Here is a 22,636-nt window from a genome sequence, read left to right on the forward strand (position 1 = left end):
TCTACCTCTCCCTATCAGTCTCTCCACCTCTCTACTGTAAATGGGCTTTCAAGACCCACTTCTTCATCAAACCTAGCCACCTCTCATCCTAATCCTCTACTACATGCTCACTTTTATTTTCAACGGGGGGCACTACTAGCTTAAGATAATTTTTCATATTGAGTATATAGGGATGCTACATAATAAAACGGAGGAGACTTTTTGTTTTGATAAAAAAAAATATCTCAGGCAAGATAGCTTGAAAAACGTGTGGCTTCGGCTATCTCACTTTGGGCCCATTTATTAACATTATTTTTACTAAAATAATGTGAAAAAGGGTGTTTTCACACCATTTTCACATTATTTATTATCACCTGAATGAATTTTTTAGTAACCCACATCACATTCCCCATACTTATAATGGAAAATGTGATGTGACCAAATTTGCTAAAAAAAAAATGTAAAAAAATACTGCAGTGTACCCTGTGATAATCTCGCCAGCTCAGGCTGGCAAGATCACAGGGCAGCACTGCAATGTGCACCCTTTTGCCCAGCATTCTCTGCCCCTGGCAGAGAAAGCTGTGCGAGTACCCAGCAGTGTGATCAGTTAGGTGTGTCCGATGGACACACAAGCTGATCACTGGTTAAAAAAAAGAGACAAAAAGTAAAAAAAAAAAAAAAAAACACATACTCACCTGTCCGAGGAACCTGTGTCCGCTGCTCCGGTGAGCGTTGCCGGGCGCCAGGTCCCCCATATGCTGAGCTGTGACCCCGGTGCAGTACAGTGACACTGCAAAACAGCAGTGCACTTTATAGCACCGGGGGTCACAGTGCAGAAGAAGCACCCGGCGCCCAGCAGCCTCCAGAAGCAGCAGACACCGGCTCCTGGCTGGTAAGTATAAAATCCATGGTGGTGGGGGCTTTTTGCCTGCAGGGTAGTCGCGATGTGGGGGGATACCGGCGGCAGCGCATACGCAGCAGGACATCGGGGTATTTTTAACGAAAAAAATCCCTGCAGAGAGGCATCGCAGGGACAGAGCTAGAACACAAGCTCTGTCCCTGCATGCAATAATTGATACATCCATGCGATGTACTCAATTATCGCAGTGCGAGTTGGGTCGAGTTTATCACCTGTCATCTGCATCATCATTTGCGGATGGTGGTAAATTAACCCCTTAGAACCATGGAGTAGATTTGCTAAGGAGGGGGTTGTCAAACCTACCACTTAGGGGCGAATTTTATATTTATAAAATGACAGTTGGTTTAAATGCTACACAAGCCTGGTTTATTATTTATTCCTATTGCCGTTTTAAAACTCAGTCAAAGCCACCAATGATTAGCAGCTTTTTAACTAAAAGGCGGTGGTTGACCAAACTGCAGTGATACATGAGACAGTTTGAACACTTATCGTGTGTAAGGTGCCCATATACTAGTGTGATTTTGCCCAATTTCATCCGATTCTGACGTTTTGAGCCGATAAATGGGATGAAAACTGGCAAATCACATGTGCTTTACCTCCAATCCGATGCACGGTCCCATGAGCATTGCATCAGAGCCCCTAGATCGGAAGTACTGCACTATAGATATATCGGATCTCGCAGACATGGTGAGGATTGCATACGATACATCGTGTGCAATGCAAAAGGGCCGTATACGATGTATCATATGCGATCCTGTCGCCCGGGAAGCTGCCAGTGCCGTTCAAGGGAAATCTTATGCGACTTCTCCCTCGGAGAAGTCGCATAAGTATATGGCCACCTTAATGATTGTAAAGTGGCGGTTTTAAACAAAGCATTTAGGCTTTTTAGTAAATTGCACGGTTTATACACCAAAGTGACAGAAACCATGCGATTTGAAAAAATTGCAGTTCATTTAATTATTCTATTAATATATTTCCTTGCAGACAGTACAGTGGGCCTAATTCAGGCCTGATCATAGCAGCAAATTTGTTAGCAGTTGGGTAAAACCATGGCCCTCATTCCGAGTTGTTCGCTCGCAAGCTGCTTTTAGCAGCATTGCACACGCTAAGCCGCCGCCTACTGGGAGTGAATCTTAGCTTAGCAAAATTGCGAACGAAAGATTCTCAAAATTGCGGATAGAAATTTCTTAGCAGTTTCTGAGTAGCTCGGGACTTACTCTGCCACTGCGATCAGTTCAGTCAGTTTCGTTCCTGGTTTGACGTCACAAACACACCCAGCGTTCGCCCAGACACTCCCCCGTTTCTCCAGCCACTCCCGCGTTTTTCCCAGAAACGGCAGCGTTTTTTCACACACTACCATAAAACGGCCAGTTTCCGCCCAGAAACACCCACTTCCTGTCAATCATATTATGATCACCAGAACGAAGAAAAAACCTTGTAATGCCGTGAGTAAAATACCAAACTTCTCAGCAAATTTACTTGGCGCAGTCGCAGTGCGAACATTGCGCATGCGCAGTTTGCGGAAAATCGCTGCGATGCGATGAAAAAGAACGAGCGAACAACTCGGAATGAGGGCCCATGTGCATTGCAGGGGAAGGGGGGGGGGGGCAGATGTAATATGTGCAGAGAGAGTTAGATTTGGGTGTGGTGTGTTCAAACTGAAATCTACATTGCAGTGTAAAAATAAAGCAGCCAGTATTTACCCTGCACAGAAACGATATAACCTACCCAAATCTAACTCTCTCTGCCATACTTGCCTACTTTTGAAAACTAGTTTTCCAGGTGGCAGCAAAATATGCTGCACTTTCGTGTGGGGGGTGGCGGGGGGGGGGGGGGCTGTCATGCTCCGCCAAAGGGCTTGTCTATGTCCAACTATGAGCGTATTTATTGCCAATCAGGGGTGTGTCCTACACTGTCAGATGAAAACTATAGTGCTAAAAGCATCGGGGGAAAAAAAAAAGTAATAAAATAGGTACATAAGAGTAAAAATAGGTGCACTATATATTAAGGTACTGTGTACTGCACATTTGTGAGAAGTGACGGACAAATAGAAAACCCCCAATATATACACTGGTGTGTGAGTGCGTGGTTTATAGATAGATAATGATGACTCGGGGTTGCCCAGCACTATACCTGCTACAATATACACAGCAGGTAGCACTGCAACTGTCAACAGCTATGCAGACAGAGCCGTCCAATAGGGATAAGTGCAGATGGTGCGCCCACATGAAAAGTGGGCAGTGTGCAAGGCACCGCCTTCCCTACCCTAGTTACGGCCCTGCACATAGCACCATAATATATTACATTATACACAGTCCCCTCCCCCATATTACACACAGCATACACAGCCCCCCTCCATATTACACCCAGTACCACATGACATTTTACACAGCCCCCCATTTTACAACCAGTACCATATTACATTGTATTATGCACAACACACACAGTCCCTCCCCCACACCCATATTACACCCAATAGCACATTATATTACATTTTACACAGCTCCCCCCCCATGTCACACACAGTGCCACATCCAATTACATTTTAGAACCCCCCATATTACATCCAGTACCACATTTTTTTATACACAGCCTCCCTCCCCCTTTACACTGCATTACACTATGCACAGCGTACACCCCCTCCAGTATTACACCCAATAGCACATTATATAAAATTTTACACAGCCCCCCCATCATATTACACACAGTACCAACACAGCCACCTCTCCCCCATATTACACTGCATTATGCACAGCATACACCCCCTCCCGTATTACACCCAATAGCACATTTTATTACATTATACACAGCCCCCCCATATTACACACAGTAGAACATTACATTTTACAAACCCACCCATATTACATCCAGTGACATTACAGTATACACAGCCCCCCCATAACGCCCAGTACGTACTGCACCCACCTGGCTTGGTTGCTCCCTCCTGTGAAGAGCAGAGAGCCAGCCCGGGCCAGTGTGGTGAGGGAAGGCAGCACAGGAAAGCCACATCAGGAACCAGGAAGAGAAAAGCTGGGCCGATGCACGCACCCACTGTGAGTGTGGTGGGCGGGGCCAGCCACTGTGAAGCAAAGCCCTGCTCCACTCACTGTACATGCGGCTGCTCTGCTTACACTGCTGCCGCCCAGACTGCCCGGCTCTCAGACTGCACACAGCAGGACACCCACCGCTGCTCACAACCCCGCGGTGGCTGGCCATGATGTCTCCGGCGCAGGCTCCATCCCCCGTATTTCTGGATTTGCACAGACCGGATTTACGGGGATAACAGTTGAAAACCGGGAGGCAGCAAATGTTTGCGGGGCAGCGGGAGGCTCATTTAAAAATCGGGAGCCTCCCGCTAAATGCGGGAGGGTAGGCAAGCCTGCTCTCTGCACATGTTATATCTGCCCCACCTGCAGTGCACATGGTTTTGCCCAACTGCTAACAAATTTGCTGCTGCGATCAGGTCTGAATTAGGCCCAATACTCCTAAAGCTGAGAGTGTTCATCATGGCAGCTTTAAACTAGACAGGACGGCAATGTAAAGCTGATGTAAGAAGATACTTGCCAGCTATCCTTTTCCAGGAAATTAATGAATGCCGTTTTAACATAATTATTTTAATTTTCTATATTTAGTTTGTCTCTCTCTACTTCATTAAAAAAGCAGTCTAATCTCATTATAAAGCAGTCTTGCTCTATCAAGCAGCCTAAGTTATTACCACCTAATAAACTTTATAGAACCATACTGGCTAATGGTACAATTAATACTAAATGTCACTTTGGGCAGGGCACGCTGAATTGCAAATCTCTCCATATTAACCATTTATGTGCTGAAGATGTATTATACAACATGACAGCCTACAAAATTGGGGAATTAAAGTTTCTTATTGGTTAGTCAGCAGAGAGTTCACCAAACATGATCGCATAACTGTAGCACTAAGCATCTCTTGGCTCAGACCTCACTGCTAATAGTCTGAGTCATGTAACTCCTCACTGCCCTATAGATAAAAACATCTAGGACAAGCAGAGCACACAAACTCATGCACTGTGCTATTCCCCCTGTAGTGGTGAGCTCACCTGAGCACACTGCATTGCTGCAAGAAGGCATGGAGACGGAGGGTGCTTCCTGGCATCCACTAACACCATGAGTCCCAGGTCTTTCAGTTCTTTCCTGGAGAAGAAATGATACACAGTATAAATCAATACTATTAAGCCACTCGTCAAACATATTGGGCTAAATGCAATAGCCTCCGAGTTGCTGGTGGTGCGGGACTTTCTGCGAGTCTGCCCGTTTTTTAAGGCAGCAATCGTTTACAAGGCAAAACCAGGTTGGCCGACAGCTATATTTTTTCTCACTAAAAAATCACGTAATTAAACAAAGAAATGTAAATATACCTGAACATAATTAAAGCTGCATGTTTTGATCTTTTGTAAGGTAAAAAGAATCTGTCAAAGATGTCATGATGTGTTGCAGGGGCGCAACAAGAATGTTGTGGGCTCTATAGCAAAATCTTGAAAGAGCCCCCATCCCCACCATTGTCATTACAATGCCCCTTAAGGGAGCAGGAGAGAGAGAGTGAGGGACAAGAAGGGTGTCAGGGGGAGAGAGAGAGAAAAAGAGAGAGAGAGAGAGAGAGAGAGAGAGAGAGAGGAGCAAGAAGAAAGAGAGAAAGGGGGGTCAGGAAGAGAGAGGGGGTTTCATGGAAAAAGAGGGAATGAGGAAGAGGGAGTCAGGGAGAAAGAGAGAAAAGAATGAGAGTGGAAAGAGAGAGAGAGAGCGCGAGAGAGAGGGGGGGGACATCAGAGAGAGAGAGAGAGAGTGTGTGTCAGAGAGAGAGAAGGTATCAGAGAGAGAAAGAAGAGTGAGGAGAGAGAGGGAGTGAGAGAGAGATAGTGTCAGGGAGGGAGGGAGAGAGAAAAGGGAGTAAGAGAGAGTGTTAGGAAGAGAAAGTAGGGTAGAGAGAGAACAAGAGAGAGAGGGTGTCAGGGAGAAAGAGAGTACCAGGGAGAGTGTTGGAGAGACAGAGAGAGGGTTTCAGAGAGAGAGAGAGAAGGGGGAAGAGCAAGAGAGGGAGTGAGAGACAGAGTGTCAGGGAGGGAGAAAGAAAGAGGGGAGCAAGAGAGAGAGAGTGTCAGGGAAAGAGGGAGAGACAGAATGAGAGAGAGTAAGGGAGAGAGAGAGAAAGAGAGTATCAGGGAGAGAGAGATGGCGTCAGGGGGAGAGAGACAGTGTCAGGGAGAGTGTGTTAGGGAGAGAGACAGTGTCAGGGAGGGAGGAAGAGAGTGTCAGGGAGAGTGTTGGAGAGATAGAGAGAGGGTTTCAGAGAAGGGGAAGAGCAAGAGAGGGTGTGAGAGTCAGGGAGGGAGAGAGAAAGAGGGGAGCAAGAGAGAGAGTGTCAGGGACAGAGAGAGAGAGAGAGAGAGAGAGAGGGGAAGAGGGAGGGAGAGAGACAGTGTCAGGGAAAAACAGTGTCAAGGAGAGAGGAGAGAGAGAGGGAGTGTGTCAAGAAGAGATTGAGGGAGAGAGACAGAAACAGTGTCAGGGAGAAAGAGAGGGGAGCAAGAGAGGGTGCCAGAGAGAGAGAGGGGGGGGGGGGAGAGAGAGGGGGGAGAGCAAGCACTACCTGAGTCCAGCAGAGGTCTCTGATGGGGACGGGCACTTCCCGCCATTAGGCCCCGTCCCCTAAACACCCGCAAATTGGGGCACTCGGAGCCACCAGGTAGCCCCCCTGCTGCAACCTCTGTGCAGCTGCAGTGCAGCCTCGGGGTGAACAGAGAGGGTTGGGAAGGTTATGCTATCATTGGCCGCAATCTTGGAGGGAAGGGGGAAGGGGGGGGTGAAGGGGAGATACGGGATTCTGTGTCTGGGTGTAGGGGGAGCAGTGGGCCCTTGAGGCAGCCTGGACCCCCTGCACCCATGGTAGTTACGCCACTGATGTGCTGTCTTTTTGGACAGATACTGTACGTAATGGACAATGAAAAAATATATATCTTGGTAGGCTTCTGCTTATTCCCAAGCAGTGTATATCCAAGTGGTTCCCAAACTCAGTACTCAAGGCACCCTAACAGTCCTGGTTACATTAAACTGAGGTACTAATTAAGTCGCCTGTGCCCAAGCATAGATATCCTTAAAACTGGACCGTTGGGGTACTTTGAGGACCGAGTTTGGGAAACACTGATCTAATCTGATCTCTGAGCCTGTTTCAGTCAGTAACCAAGCTCCACAAATTTAATGTGATCTAAAAAAAAGGAAGGGGGCATGGGATAAAGCTAGGAGCATGAGTGTTTATGTACACAAAGTACTGCAATCTGGTAAAACCAATGTGAAATTTATGGCAAGGAGCAGGAAAGACAGCCCTTCGTTAAATGTTTTAGGCTCAGATTTGCACCTACAATCATACATTTAACTTTACAAGGTCAGAGATTATTTTATAAAATACATACAGGTGTATACTGTAAAGCAGGGGTGGCCAACCAGTCAGAGGCAAAGAGCCAGAAAAGATCCATAGTAAAGGGAAAGAGCCACAATCATCCAAAAATGGGGGCGTGGCCTAGTTTTCACAAAGCCACACCCCATTTTTGTGCACGCATCTTTCGGTATGACATTTGTAGGAGTATGACCTTGTGTCATAACCCCGTTTTTAGTCATGTTGTACAGTGCCACATACATATAATGACCCAGTACAGTGCCACATACATATAAAAATGCCAATAAATGGGTGCCTCCACATTGCCAGATACATATACCCCCCTCCACAGTGCCAGATACACATATGTCCACACAGTGCCAGATAAATATATGCCCCCAGTGCTAGATACACATGCCCCCACAGTGCCAGCTATGCCCCCAGTGCCAGATACACATGTCCACACAGTGCCAGCTATGCACCCAGTGCAGATACACATGTCCTAACAGTGCCAGATATGCCCCCAGTGCCAGATACACATGTCCTTACAGTGCCAGATATGCCCCCAGTGCCAGAGACACATGCCCCCACAGTGCCAGCTATGCCCCCAGCGCAGATACACATACCCCCACAGTGCCAGCTATGCCCCCAGTGCAGAGACACATGCCCCCACAGTGCCAGCTATGCCCCCAGCGCAGAGACTCATGCCCCCACAGTGCCAGCTATGCCCCCAGCGCAGATACACATGCCCCCACAGTGCCAGCTATGCCCCCAGCGCAGATACACATGCCCCCACAGTGCCAGCTATGCCCCCAGCGCAGATAAACATGCACCCACTGTGCCAGCTATGCCCCCAGCGCAGATACACATGCCCCCACAGTGCCAGCTATGCCCCCAGCGCAGACACACATGCCCCCACAGTGCCAGCTATGCCCCCAGCGCAGACACACATGCCCCCACAGTGCCAGCTATGCCCCCAGCGCAGATACACATGTCCCCACATATACACGTGTGCCCCCCCAAGTGCTGCTGCTGTGAGGGGAGGAGAGCACAGCGCGCGCCTCTCCTGTTCCTCTGACTCCGGCGGCAGTGTATATCTTCAATTCAGCGCCGGCCCGTGAGCCAATCAGAGCTCGCTGTCCGGCAGCCAATCAGGAGCCTTAGCTGCCGGACCGCGAGCTCTGATTGGCTCATGGTCCGGCACCGAATTTAAGCTAGACATCGCCACAGGAGTCAGAGAGGCAAGAGAGGCGCGCGCTGCGCTCTCCTCCCCTCTCCTCACACGCCGCGGAGAGTCCTGAAGTAGCGCAGTGTCGGGCAGCGGTGGCCGGGCGCGGATCGAGCCGCATGCGGAGGATGAAAGAGCCGCATGCGGCTAGAGAGTCGCGGGTTGGCCACCCCTGCTGTAAAGCATAATCCACCTATGCTAATAGTGTGATGGAGAGATATAATGGAATGTACTTTACTATCTCCGGGTCCTCCCATATATGTCAATAGCAGTGTTTTACTGCTAAGCTAATACAGAGCAATAAATATCAGCATCAGAATCAGATTTATTGGCCAGGTGCACTCATGTACACTAGGAATATTTTGTGGTGCAATGCATTGCCAAGCAGCATAACATGAAGGGGGAATACACAGCATAAGAAGACGGGAAAACGTAGCATACATTACAAACATTACACAATAAACTCAATTTCAGGTGTCATTATCACTGTAGGTTTGATGTCAAAACTGTGGTAGATATCTAATCTCACCTGGCCACAGAACAAAGGTAGAGAATGAGCCGTGCCACCTCTCTCACTGAGCACCATGTAGCATCCCATGCTGTACTATCTGTGGTCACCTGGATTATAGCTCTGCCCATCTTGTCTCGACTTCCTGGAATTGCAATGAACATAATTAGTACATTAATAGTTTCCATACAAGGCAATCAGCACACATCTATATTTAAAAGGTTAAAAAGTTATCCACTTTTTTTTGCGATCCATCCACTTTAGCCATGCCCTCCTGATAGCAATTTTGTGGATATCTCAATTGTTACTTGAATTGAGGCACCAGAGATATGTGTCAACAGATGTGGAAGCAGCGAGCTGTCATTGCTAGGTAAGGAACACTAGCCTTGTCATTGCAATAAACCATTATTCTATTCAGTGTTCAGTCCACTAGTGTACATTAGCTGATACCTTGGCCTCATGTTAAATTCATTGCAGACATGGGGGCAGATTTATTAAGCCTGGTGAAGTGATAAAGTGGAAGGTGATAATGCACCAGCCAGTCAGCTCCTAACTGTCATTTTTCAAACCCAGCCTGTAACATGGAAGTTAGGAGCTGATTGGCTGGTACTTTATCTCCTTCTGCTTTATCACTTCACCAGGCTTAATAAATCTGCCCCATGGTTTGGTAAAGAATGGGTGTCCTCATCGGATAACTAGATTAAGAGGATGTCTAACATAGTGGCAGCATGGTCGCATAGTGGTGAGCATTAATGCCTCACAGCACTGAGGTCATGAGTTCAATTCTCAATCAGGATGTTATTTGTGCAGCGTTTGTATGTTTTCCCAGTGTTTGCCTGGGTTTCCTATGGTTAATCAATTTTCCTCCCACACTCCGAAAACACATGGTTAGGATAATTGTCTTGGGAATTAACAGTTGTGTTTGTGTATAAGGGGATTTAAATTGCAAACTCCAATGGGGCAATGACTGATATGAAAGAGAAAAATTATCTGTTGCGCTGTATAAATGGTGGCAAAATTTATATCTAAAGTGGGGAGGGGGATGTGGAGGTTAAACAAAAGGAAAAAAAAGACTATAAACCAAAAATCATTTAAAATATATATTAAAATTATTGCCCGAATTCAGTAGTGCCTGTAATGTCTAATGAGAATGGAATTGAAGATGAAAATTTGTGATCCTAGGTACTGTAAAGAATGTCCATTGTTGGTTCCCTATAACCATAGATCTATTGTGTCTAAATATAAATACATCATGTAAATGAGGTTGACACTGGACATGAGTGGATACACACCTGGAAGACAAGCAATTCCAGAATATAATAACTTGGCACTCAGATCCTGACATTGAATTGGAGTATCAGTAATAGGCTCCCAGGGAATGGCTCCTCTTGATGGAGACCCTACAATAGACACCCAAAGCCCAGTTTTGGATGGCACTTTTTGGACAGAAGATGTCACCTCAATTCCGGGGTTAGAGTTGGACACTGACCCTGTTGAAATGAATAAAAAAAATATTTGGAGATAAGTAAACTGTATAGCACAGACCATTCCGCTAAAAAATAAGTAGTAAAGTCACATGACTCCCAAGCTGAGGTGTCACTATCATACTACAAGAATGTGACACGGTGAAACCTCAACTCAAAAGAAAAAGTCTTCAGTTCCGTATGTCACAGAACATATATTGTGCTTTAGGTGGTCAAACTGAGCCACAGGTCTGAACCTTAAAGAAACATGCATAGCTTGTACACAGTCACTTCTCAAGAGTATCACCCACAGTACATAGCATATAGTTTATCCTACTAATTCAAATGATTCTCACGTAACATAAACATTTCAGCACCTTCATATTAACCTCTTGTTCTAGTATTTTCTGTTCTCCTTTCAGAATTAAAGCACCTAATATATATATATATATATATATATATATATATATATATATATAAACGAGCAAAAAAATTGCGGCACTCAGAGGCTTGATGCAAAAGTAGTGTATTAAAAATAACACTTGTTATTTTTAATACACTACTTTTGCATCAAGCCTCTGAGTGCCGCAGTTTTTTTGCTCGTTTATACTACATGTGTTCTGGAGGCACCAGAGCAACTAAGTCTATTAGGAGGAGTGCCGGTCCGCACATTGTTTCATATATATATATATGTATATATATATATATATAATAAGAATTTACTTACCGATAATTCTATTTCTCGGAGTCCGTAGTGGATGCTGGGGTTCCTGAAAGGACCATGGGGAATAGCGGCTCCGCAGGAGACAGGGCACAAAAGTAAAGCTTTTACAGGTCAGGTGGTGTGTACTGGCTCCTCCCCCTATGACCCTCCTCCAGACTCCAGTTAGGTACTGTGCCCGGACGAGCGTACACAATAAGGGAGGATTTTGAATCCCGGGTAAGACTCATACCAGCCACACCAATCACACCGTACAACTTGTGATCTAAACCCAGTTAACAGTATGATAACAGAGGAGCCTCTGAAAGATGGCTTCCTAAACAATAACCCGAATTAGTTAACAATAACTATGTACAAGTATTGCAGATAATCCGCACTTGGGATGGGCGCCCAGCATCCACTACGGACTCCGAGAAATAGAATTATCGGTAAGTAAATTCTTATTTTCTCTATCGTCCTAAGTGGATGCTGGGGTTCCTGAAAGGACCATGGGGATTATACCAAAGCTCCCAAACGGGCGGGAGAGTGCGGATGACTCTGCAGCACCGAATGAGAGAACTCCAGGTCCTCCTTTGCCAGGGTATCAATTTTGTAAAAATTTACAAACGTGTTCTCCCCTGACCACGTAGCTGCTCGGCAGAGTTGTAATGCCGAGACCCCTCGGGCAGCCGCCCAAGATGAGCCCACCTTCCTTGCGGAATGGGCCTTAACAGATTTAGGCTGTGGCAGGCCTGCCACAGAATGTGCAAGTTGAATTTTGTTACAAATCCAACGAGCAATCGACTGCTTAGAAGCAGGTGCACCCAACTTGTTGGGTGCATACAGTATAAACAGCGAGTCAGATTTTCTGACTCCAGCCGTCCTTTAAATGTATATTTTTAAGGCTCTGACAACGTCCAACAACTTGGAGTCCTTCAAGTCGTCTGTAGCCGCAGGCACTACAATAGGCTGGTTCAGGTGAAACGCTGATACCACCTTAGGGAGAAAATGCGGACGCGTCCGCAGCTCTGCCCTACGTCGAATGGAAAATTAAATAAGGGCTTTTATAAAACAAAGCCGCCAGTTCAGATACTCTCCCGGCCGAAGCCAGGGCCAGTAACATAGTCACTTTCCATGTGAGATATTTCAAATCCACATTCTTTAGTGGTTCAAACCAATTGGATTTGAGGAAATCTAAAACTACATTTAGATCCCACGGTGCCACCTTAGGCACCACAGGAGGCTGTATATGCAGTACTCCTTTGATAAAATCTGGACCTCAGGGACTGAGGCCAATTCTTTTTGGAAGAATATTGATAGGGCCGAAATTTGAACCTTAATAGATCCCAATTTGAGACCCATAGACAATCCTGATTGCAGGAAATGTAGGAAAACGACCCAGTTGAAATTCCTCCATCGGAGCACTCCGCTGCTCGCACCACGCAACATATTTTCGCCAAATACGGCGATAATGCTTTGCGGTGACTTCCTTCCTTGCCTTTATCAAGGTAGGAATGACTTCTTCTGGAATGCCTTTTCCTTTTAGGATCTGGCATTCAAACGCCATGCCGTCAAACGCAGCCGCGGTAAGTCTTAAAAAAGACAAGGACCCTGCTGAAGCAGGTCCCTTCTCAGAAGTAGAGGCCACGGATCGTCCGTGACCATCTCTTGAAGTTCCGGGTACCAAGTCCTTCTTGGCCAATCCGGAGCCACTAGTCTTACTCCTCTTTGCCGTATAATCCTCAATACCTTTGGTATGAGAGGCAGAGGAGGAAACACATATACCGACTGGTACACCCAAGGTGTTACCAGCGCGTCCACAGCTATTGCCTGCGGATCTCTTGACCTGGCGCAATACCTGTCCAGTGTTTTGTTGAGGCGAGACGCCATCATGTCCACCATTGGTTTTACCCAACGGTTTAATAGCATGTGGAAAACTTCTGGATGAAGTCCCCACTCTCCCGGGTGAAAGTCGTGTCTGCTGAGGAAGTCTGCTTCCCAGTTGTCCACGCCCGGGATGAATACTGCTGACAGTGCTATCACGTGATTCTCCGCCCAGCGAAGGATCCTGGCAGCTTCTGCCATTGCCCTCCTGCTTCTTGTGCCGCCCTGTCTGTTTACATGGGCGACTGCCGTGATGTTGTCCGACTGGATCAACACCGGTCTTCCTTGAAGCAGAGGTTCCGCCTGGCTTAGAGCATTGTAGATTGCTCTTAGTTCCAGAATGCTTATGTGAAGAGACTTTTTCAGGCTCGACCACACTCCCTGGAAATTTCTTCCCTGTGTGACTGCTCCCCAGCCTCTCAGGCTGGCATCCGTGGTCACCAGGATCCAATCCTGCATGCCGAATCTGCGGCCCTCCAATAGATGAGCCTCCTGCAACCACCACAGAAGGGATACCCTTGTCCTCGGCGACAGGGTTATCCGCAGGTGCATCTGAAGATGCGACCCTGACCATTTGTCCAACAGATCCCTTTGCATGGAATCTGCCGAAAGGGATTGCTTCGTAAGAAGCTACCATTTTTTCCCAGGACTCTTGTGCATTGATGTACAGACACCTTTCCTGGTTTTAGGAGGTTCCTGACCAGGTCAGATAACTCCTTGGCTTTTTCTTCGGGAAGAAAAACCTTTTTCTGAACTGTGTCCAGAATCATCCCCAGGAACAGCAGACGAGTTGTCGGCATGAATTGGGATTTTGGAATATTCAGAATCCATCCGTGCTGCTTTAGCACCTCTTGAGATAGTGCTAAACCCATCTCTAGCTGTTCTCTGGACCTTGCCCTTATTAGGAGATCGTCCAAGTATGGGATAATTAATACGCCTTTTCTTCGAAGAAGAAATATTATCTCGGCCATTACCTTTGTAAAGACCCGAGGTGCCGTGGACAAACCAAACGGCAGCGTCTGAAACTGATAGTGACAGTTTTGTACAACGAACCTGAGGTACCCCTGTGTGAGGGGTAATTGGAACGTGGAGATACGCATCCTTGATGTCCAAGGATACCATAAAGTCCCCTTCTTCCAGGTTCGCTATCACTGCTCTGAGTGACTCCATCTTGAACTTGAACTTCTTTATGTACAGGTTCAAGGACTTCAGATTTAGAATAGGCCTTACCAAGCCATCCGGCTTCGGTACCACAAAAAGAGTGGAATAATACCCCTTCCCTTGTTGTAGAAGAGGTACCTTGACTATCACCTGCTGAGAATACAGCTTGTGAATGGCTTCCAAAACCGTCTCCCTTCCTGAGGGGGACGTTGGTAAAGCAGACTTCAGGAAACGGCGAGGTGGCTCTGTCTCTAATTTCAACCTGTACCCCTGAGATATTATCTGCAGGATCCAGGGATTTACCTGCGAGTGAGCCCACTGCGCGCTGTAATTCTTGAGACGACCGCCTACCGCCCCCGAGTCCGCTTGTGAAGCCCCAGCGTCATGCTGAGGCTTTTGTAGAAGCCGGGGAGGGCTTCTGTTCCTGGGAAGGAGCTGCCTGTTGCTGTCTCTTCCCTCGTCCTCTGCCTCGTGGCAGATATGAATAGCCCTTTGCTCTCTTATTTTTAAAGGAACGAAAGGGCTGCGGTTGAAAAGTCGGTGCCTTTTTCTGTTGGGGAGTGACTTGAGGTAGAAAGGTGGATTTCCCGGCCGTAGCCGTGGCCACCAAATCCGATAGACCGACCCCAAATAACTCCTCTACGCATCGCCTGTCCACTGTCGTGTCCATAAAGCTCTTCTGGCCGAAATGAACATAGCACTTACCCGTGATGCCAGTGTGCAGATATCTCTCTGTGCATCACGCATATAAAGAAATGCATCCTTTATTTGTTCTAACGACAGTAAAATATTGTCCCTGTCCAGGGTATCAATATTTTCGATCAGGGACTCTGACCAAACTACCCCAGCACTGCACATCCAGGCAGTCGCAATAGCTGGTCGTAGTATAACACCTGCATGTGTGTATATACCTTTTTGGATATTTTCCATCCTCCTATCTGATGGATCTTTAAGTGCGGCCGTCTCAGGAGAGGGTAACGCCACTTGTTTTGATAAGCGTGTTAGCGCTTTGTCCACCCTAGGAGGTGTTTCCCAGCGCTCCCTAACCTCTGGCGGGAAAGGGTATAAAGCCAATAACTTCTTTGAAATTAGCAGTTTTTTATCGGGGCACCCCACGCTTCATCACACACGTCATTTAATTCTTCTGATTCGGTAAAAACTACTGGTAGTTTTTTCACACCCCACATAATACCCTGTTTAGTGGTACCTGTAGTATCAGCTAAATGTAACATCTCCTTTATTGCCAAAATCATATAACGTGTGGCCCTACTGGAAAATACGGTTGATTCGTCACCTTCACCACCGGAATCAGTGCCTGCGTCTGGGTCTGTGTCGACCGACTGAGGCAAGGGGCGTTTTACAGCCCCTGACGGTGTTTGAGGCGCCTGGACAGGCACTAATTGAGTGTCCGGCCGCCTCATGTCGGCAAACGACTGCTTAAGCGAGTTGACGCTATCCCGTAATTCCACAAATAAAGGCATCCATTCTGGTGTCGACCCCCTAGGAGGTGACATCCTCATATTTGGCAATTGCTCCGCCTCCACACCAATAACGTCCTCATACATGTCGACACACACGTACCGACACACAGCAGACACACAGGGAATGCTCTATACGAAGACAGGACCCACTAGCCCTTTGGGGAGACAGAGGGAGAGTCTGCCAGCACACACCAAAAAGCGCTATATATGACAGGGATAGCCTTATGATTAAGTGCTCCCTTATAGCTGCTTTTATATTAATATATTGCCATTTATTTTGCCCCCCCTCTCTGTTATACCCTGTTTCTGTAGTGCAGTGCAGGGGAGAGACCTGGGAGCCTTCCTGACCAGCGGAGCTGTGACAGAAAATGGCGCCGTGTGCTGAGGAGATAGGCCCCGCCCCTTTTTCGGCGGGCTCGTCTCCCGCTATTTAGTACATTTAGGCAGGGGTAAATATCTCCATATAGCCTCTGGGGCTATATGTGAGGTATTTTTAGCCTTTTTAAAGGTTTTCATTTGCCTCCCAGGGCGCCCCCCCCAGCGCCCTGCACCCTCAGTGACTGCCGTGTGAAGTGTGCTGAGAGGAAAATGGCGCACAGCTGCAGTGCTGTGCGCTACCTTAAGAAGACTGCAGGAGTCTTCAGCCGCCGATTCTGGACCTCTTCTTGCTTCAGCATCTGTGAGGGGGTCGGCGGCGTGGCTCCGGTGACCATCCAGGCTGTACCTGTGATCGTCCCTCTGGAGCTTCATGTCCAGTAGCCAAGAAGCCAATCCATCCTGCACGCAGGTGAGTTCACTTCTTCTCCCCTCTGTCCCTCGTTGCAGTGATCCTGTTGCCAGCAGGAATCACTGTAAAATAAAAAACCTAAGCTAAACTCTCTAAGCAGCTCTTTATGAGAGCCACCTAGAATTGCACCCTTCTCGGCCGGGCACAAAAATCTAACTGGAGTCTGGAGGAGGGTCATAGGGGGAGGAGCCAGTACACACCACCTGACCTGTAAAAGCTTTACTTTTGTGCCCTGTCTCCTGCGGAGCCGCTATTCCCCATGGTCCTTTCAGGAACCCCAGCATCCACTTAGGACGATAGAGAAATATATATATATATATATATATTTATAAAAATACAACCTTATCCGTCTCTTCTCCAAGCTGCAGAAGAAGTGCATGCAAAATAGAAGTCAAGCTAAAACAGCAATTAAATAGTACACTCTTTTGTTTGTGTTTGCTAATATTGGCAAAAAATGCAGTATTACCCGGCTGTCTGGTTTTATGGCGCTTACTTCACTATGTCAAATAAAGACACAGCAGGGTGTCCAATCACTTCAGATGAAGATAAGAGACTGCTGGTTAAGTGACAGCTTCTTAGATTTTGTAAGAACAGACACAAACCCATAAAGCACCAGTGGTCTACTGCAGTTAAGTGTAATTGTACTATTGTAGCCTAATATTCAGTGTGTGTGCAAGTGCATGTGTAGGCCAAATGCTAATTTGCATACAGAAATCTTCTAGGTTTTCAGAATACAAAAGTCAGGATAAAATACAATAATCTTTTGGAAAGTACTAGTGTTTGTTAAAGGCTGACACAGCAATGTTTTATACCTGTTCTGTGTTATGGGCTGTTCAGATTTCTCCATACAAAAAGATATGGTCGATGGCCATGGTTTCCGGTCTCTAGGTTGACCACACTTAGGGGGTCATTCCGAGTTGTTCGCTCGCAAGCTGCTTTTAGCAGCATTGCACACGCTAAGCCGCCGCCTACTGGGAGTGAATCTTAGCTTCTTAAAATTGAGAACGAAAGATTCGCATTATTGCGAAAATACATCTCTGTGCAGTTTCTGAGTAGCTCGAGACTTACTCGGCATCTGCGATCAGTTCAGTGCTTGTCGTTCCTGGTTTGACGTCACAAACACACCCAGCGTTCGCCCAGACACTCCTCCGTTTCTCCAGCCACTCCCGCGTTTTTCCCAGAAACGGTAGCGTTTTTACCCACACTCCCATAAAACGGCCAGTTTCCGCCCAGAAACACCCACTTCCTGTCAATCACATTACGATCACCAGAACGAAGAAAAAACCTCGTAATGCCGTGAGAAAATTTCCTAACTGCATAGCAAATTTACTTGGCGCAGTCGCAGTGCGAACATTGCGCATGCGCAATAAGCGGAAAATCGCTGCGATGCGAAGAAATTTACCGAGCGAACAACTCGGAATGACCCCCTTAGTTCGACAATGTCTAGGTCGACCACTATTGGTCGACAGTAAGTAGGTTGACATGGTTTCTAGGTCGACATGTTCTAGGTCAACATGACAGAAGGTCAACATGAGTTTTTCACATTTTTCATTTATTGGACTTTTTCATGCTTTACGATCCACGTGGACTACAATTGGGAACAGTAATCTTGCCCGAAGTTCGCTCACCATGCGAGGGGACACGGTGCACTAATTGGGGTTCCCAGTCACTCTACGGAGAGAACGACACCCAAAAAAACTAAAAATACTTATGTCGACCTTTTGTCATGTTGACCTTGTACATGTCGACATAGAGACCATGTCGACCTACTTACTGTCGACCAATAGTGGTCGGCCTAGACACTGTCGACCTACTGTAAGTGTAGTCGACCCTATTATCTACACCCGATGGACATACATGTTATAATATAAATGATGGTGAATGCTGTGCATGCATACATACATACATACTGTACATACAAAAGAATAGTAATTACTGCATCAATGGACTAAGATGATCTATTTCCTGTAACATTTATGCATTGTCAAGCTACTTTTCATAGCAGTACAGTAAACATCAGCAGTGTCTATTGACCACACATGTGCAGCAGCCATTGCTGGGGAGGATTCTGGAGAAAACCTCTGCCAGTAGAACTCCATCAGAAGATGGTATTAGCCACTATAGTTTATGGGCTACAAATACTTTACAAAATTTACTGGGAGGGGTTTCTCCAGAACCTTCTCCAGCAATGGCCGCTGCACATGTGTCGTCAATAGACACTGCTGATGTGGTCTCTTCACTCTAAACACCTCTCAGGGAAGGGCTCCTTTCGTAGCCCATGTCCTTGAGTGTGTTCATTGATACATTCTGGCAGTATAATCGCATACTACAATGTGATTTTAGGTGCAAATATTGTATCCAGATCGCACTACAAATATGATTAAATGGGCCACTCAATTTCCAAATGTTGGAAGGTATAATGTGACTAAGGAGTTAGCAGTGTATGTAGCTTGCTGAGCAACATTTAGTTATCCTTTATTTTATTTTTATGGAACCACACATTACAGTTAATGAAAATGTGCAGAGCCTACCGTTCATATTAGGGTCCTAATGCAGACTTGGATAGAAGTTGACCACAAATGCTCTCGCATTGCATGCAGGGAAATAAATGCATATTTTCAGTAGCCTATATGTGTTGTAAAAGTTGAATTTATGCTTCCATCCAGCCCTAACCAGCAGGTGCATCAACACGTCCTCACTGTACTCGGTCATAGACAAGCTCCACACTCCCAGTGTATCAATGTCATCGAGGAGCTTCACATGCAAGGAGCTGTTGGCTGCTTCTCCATTATGTCACTGGCAGCTCTTTGTGTATGTCATTCATTCAATGTTTTAGCTGCCCCTTAACCATTGGTGTCTAAGGTAAATGCCTAGAATTAGCTAATGGTAGCAAAGACCCTGGGTGCAACACAGCAGGAATGGGCTGGTTAATACTGTGTGAGGGATCTTTATAAGTATTCACCATCAACGGTCTGCATCAATGGCTGTCAGGAAACCGCGGGAGAACCATCAATGGTTTGAACCATCAAAGAGCAGCCCTGCTGTTGGTCATGGATGGGCCAATCATGGAAGGGTTAAGTGGTGTGAAAATGGCAGAGCTATGCACCCTGCCTGGGGGGAAAAAATTATTGCAGCATAAATGTGATATCTCTGACATCAATGGTGGAGAAGCATCAGCCTTCCGCATTATTGGCAAAACCATCGACCAGTGGTGGCAAACGATGGTAATGACTATAATTTAGAGTTTCATGCACAAAATATGTCAAAATAATGTTTTGTCTCCTCCATTTTTTACAATAGATTTTAACCCACATTTACATTTTTTAACTACTTAAATGTATGTAAAAGTGATTTGTTCTTACTTGATCAAGTAGTTTGCAACCTACAGTATAGTATTCAAGATGTTAATTCCACTGCAGCATATATCTGTCAATCTATGGGGTTTATTTACTAAAAGCCAAGGATGGAGATAAAGTGGACGTAGATAAAGTCCCAGCCAGTCAGCTTCTAACGGACATGTCACAGGCTGGGTTTGAAAAATGACAGTTAGGAGCCGATTGGCTGGTACATTATCTCCATCCACTTTATCTCCATCCAAGGCTTAGTAAATAGACCCCTATACCTGCTATCTTTCTTTCTTATTTTTTGCAAGTCTCAATATCTCTGAAGATTAAGGGGTCTGTTCAGGTAGTGCCGGTATTTCCGACAGTCAGAAATACCGGCACTTTTCGACAGGAATAGGTCGAATTTACATTCGACCTATTCATTGCAAGTACCGTTTTTCTGACTGTCAAAAAACACATGGAACGGCGGTGTAGCCGCGGATCCACAGGTTTTGTCGATTTTGCGGCCAATTCCGACAGGATTTTGGCCCGTTTTCAACAATGCTGATCCGACTTAAAAAAAAGTCGGATCAGCATTGTCGAGAAACTGGCAAAACTTGTCGGAATTGCCCAAGAATTGAATATTGCACTGTCGGAGAGGATCCGACATGCATTGAATACCTGCCTAAGAATCTTAACCAAACTATAAAAGTGCATACCTTGAAACCAACCTGGGACAGAGCAGAGTTAGGCGGACTGTCCTGCGGTCAGGACATCACAATTTGCAGAGGGGAAATTCCTTTAAAAGTGCTGAATGTGGTGTGACCATGCCCTTTAAGGGTATAGCAGCCATGGCCACTCCCACAATAAAGACAATATGCCCCTAGTGTTCCCATGTGTTGGGAGGCATTAGATATATACACCATCTCCAAAATATATTTGAAATTTCTCACTCATCATAAGGTACAAATAGGTATGAATGGGAACATTTTACTTGCGCACAACATTTTGTTAGATGGGACCGGCGGCAAAATCTCTGGCGCGTCGCTACCATTTTCAGGGCCTGCCTGCATCTGCGATCCCATACTTTGTAACCATGGCTAGGGCACCTCACTTCCTGTGGCCATGCTGCACAGCCAAAGGGCTACTCAGAAATTCAACAATTGACAGTTCTGCAAGCTACTGTACTTGGGGGGTAATTCTGAGTTGATCGCAGCAGCAAGTTTGTTAGCAGTTGGGCAAAACCATGTGCACTGCAGGGGAGGCAGATATAACATGTGCAGAGAGAGTTAGATTTGGGTGGGTTATTTTGTTTCTGTGCAGCGTAAATACTGTCTGTTTTATTTTTACACTGCAATTTAGATTTCAGTTTGAACACACCACACCCAAATCTAACTCTCTCTGCACATGTTATATCTGTCCCCCCTGCAGTGCACATGGTTTTGCCCAATTGCTAACAAACTTGCTGCTGCGATCAACTCAGAATTAGGGCCTTGGATGCTTGGACTCTTAATACATTTCTGGGTGGTGGCAGCATTAGTATCATTTTGCACAATAGCTGCGTACAAATTCATAGCTGCAAATACATTAGTGTACATCTCTCAATCAGGCACATTAATCTTTTTTTTTTAATGCAATAGAGTAGAAAAAGAGCATTAAACATTAGCAGATCTCTGTAGCAGGAAGGGATATATTTATTCTTATTATTACTAGTAATATTAACCCCTTGGTCACTGTAGTCGTGCGTATGCGTGAGCCAGCCTGCAAGATTGTGCACGAGGAATGGAACTGACAGCCCAGGCTTTGCCCCAATTGAGGATAAAGTCTGATAATATTCTGAATATTTTACTAAAGAGTCTAATATTCTCTTGGATATTGGTAAAAGTACTAATAGCAATAGCTAGCCTCAGTAAAGCCAAAGGCAATCCAGCTGCTCACGAGGTCACTGAGCAACCTGATAGGACATGAGGGGCTATTCAGAGATGGACGCAGTCTTGATAAAATGCAAATTAATGCTTTTTAAACGTCTGCGAATGCGCTGTGAACGCATTACACATACGTGGGCTTTCATTATGCAATCACATCCTGGAAGGATGTGATCGCATTATGATTGATAGGCAGTGGGCGTTTGTGGGTGGCAACGTGGCGTTGGGGGGGAGTGGAGCCGGAAATGCCGGTGTGTCATGGCCATTTTCGGGGTGGCCCGATGACGTCGCCTACGTTTCCTGCGATCAGAAACATGGATTCTGCAATGTGATCGCAATTGAATTGTGATCACATTGCGGGGCAGCATCATACATGCTGGGCGGCCTTGCCCTGTGCTGGGCGAACCCCTGTATGCGATTTGATCCTTAGCAGCTTTTGCTAATTTAGCAAAAACAATACTAAGGACTCTGCATAACCCACATTGATCACTGTGTGCAGGCAGCACAACGGCAAGTGCTTCTAAATTTCATTGTAGTCAATAGGGAAGAAATAGCAGAAAAGTTAATAATAATGATTACTAACAAGAAACTTTTAATAAATAAATAATATCGTCCAGGTCCAGGAGGAGAAACACTTTTGAAAATGCATGGTGTTTGCTTTCCATTCTATTTTTTATCCCTTTCTAAAGAGATACATAAAAAAATAACATATGATAAAAAAAAAGAATATTTGTATAATAACAATAAATATAAATAGCTATTAAGGTGCTAATGTTCCACTACAGAGAATATTTTTAAAAAAAATAAACAAATCTGCCCACGAAGACTCAGTCGCAGGCTGAGATACGCCTCTAAAATGGTCGCGACACGTTGAC

At 45.9% G+C, this 22,636-nt stretch overlaps 1 protein-coding gene across 5 annotated transcripts in view; it reads right to left on the reverse strand.

The window, feature by feature from the left end:
• Positions 1-22,636, reverse strand: part of KIAA1755 (KIAA1755 ortholog) — a 118,526-nt gene that overhangs the window by 76,057 nt on the left and 19,833 nt on the right. For 4 of the 5 annotated variants that reach the window (XM_063960382.1, XM_063960383.1, XM_063960380.1 and 1 more), the window contains 3 exons: positions 10,330-10,527; positions 9,059-9,182; positions 4,972-5,065 (listed from right to left, as the gene is read on the reverse strand). In XM_063960382.1, coding sequence (XP_063816452.1) covers positions 4,972-5,065; positions 9,059-9,182; positions 10,330-10,527 — 416 coding nt within the window. Of the gene's footprint in view, positions 1-3,823; positions 3,923-4,971; positions 5,066-9,058; positions 9,183-10,329; positions 10,528-22,636 lie in introns of those variants that run through there. The other variant, XM_063960384.1, reaches the window with a different exon arrangement.

This window comes from Pseudophryne corroboree, chromosome 3 (genome assembly GCF_028390025.1).
Source record: "Pseudophryne corroboree isolate aPseCor3 chromosome 3, aPseCor3.hap2, whole genome shotgun sequence".
NCBI classification, from domain to species: domain Eukaryota; kingdom Metazoa; phylum Chordata; class Amphibia; order Anura; family Myobatrachidae; genus Pseudophryne; species Pseudophryne corroboree.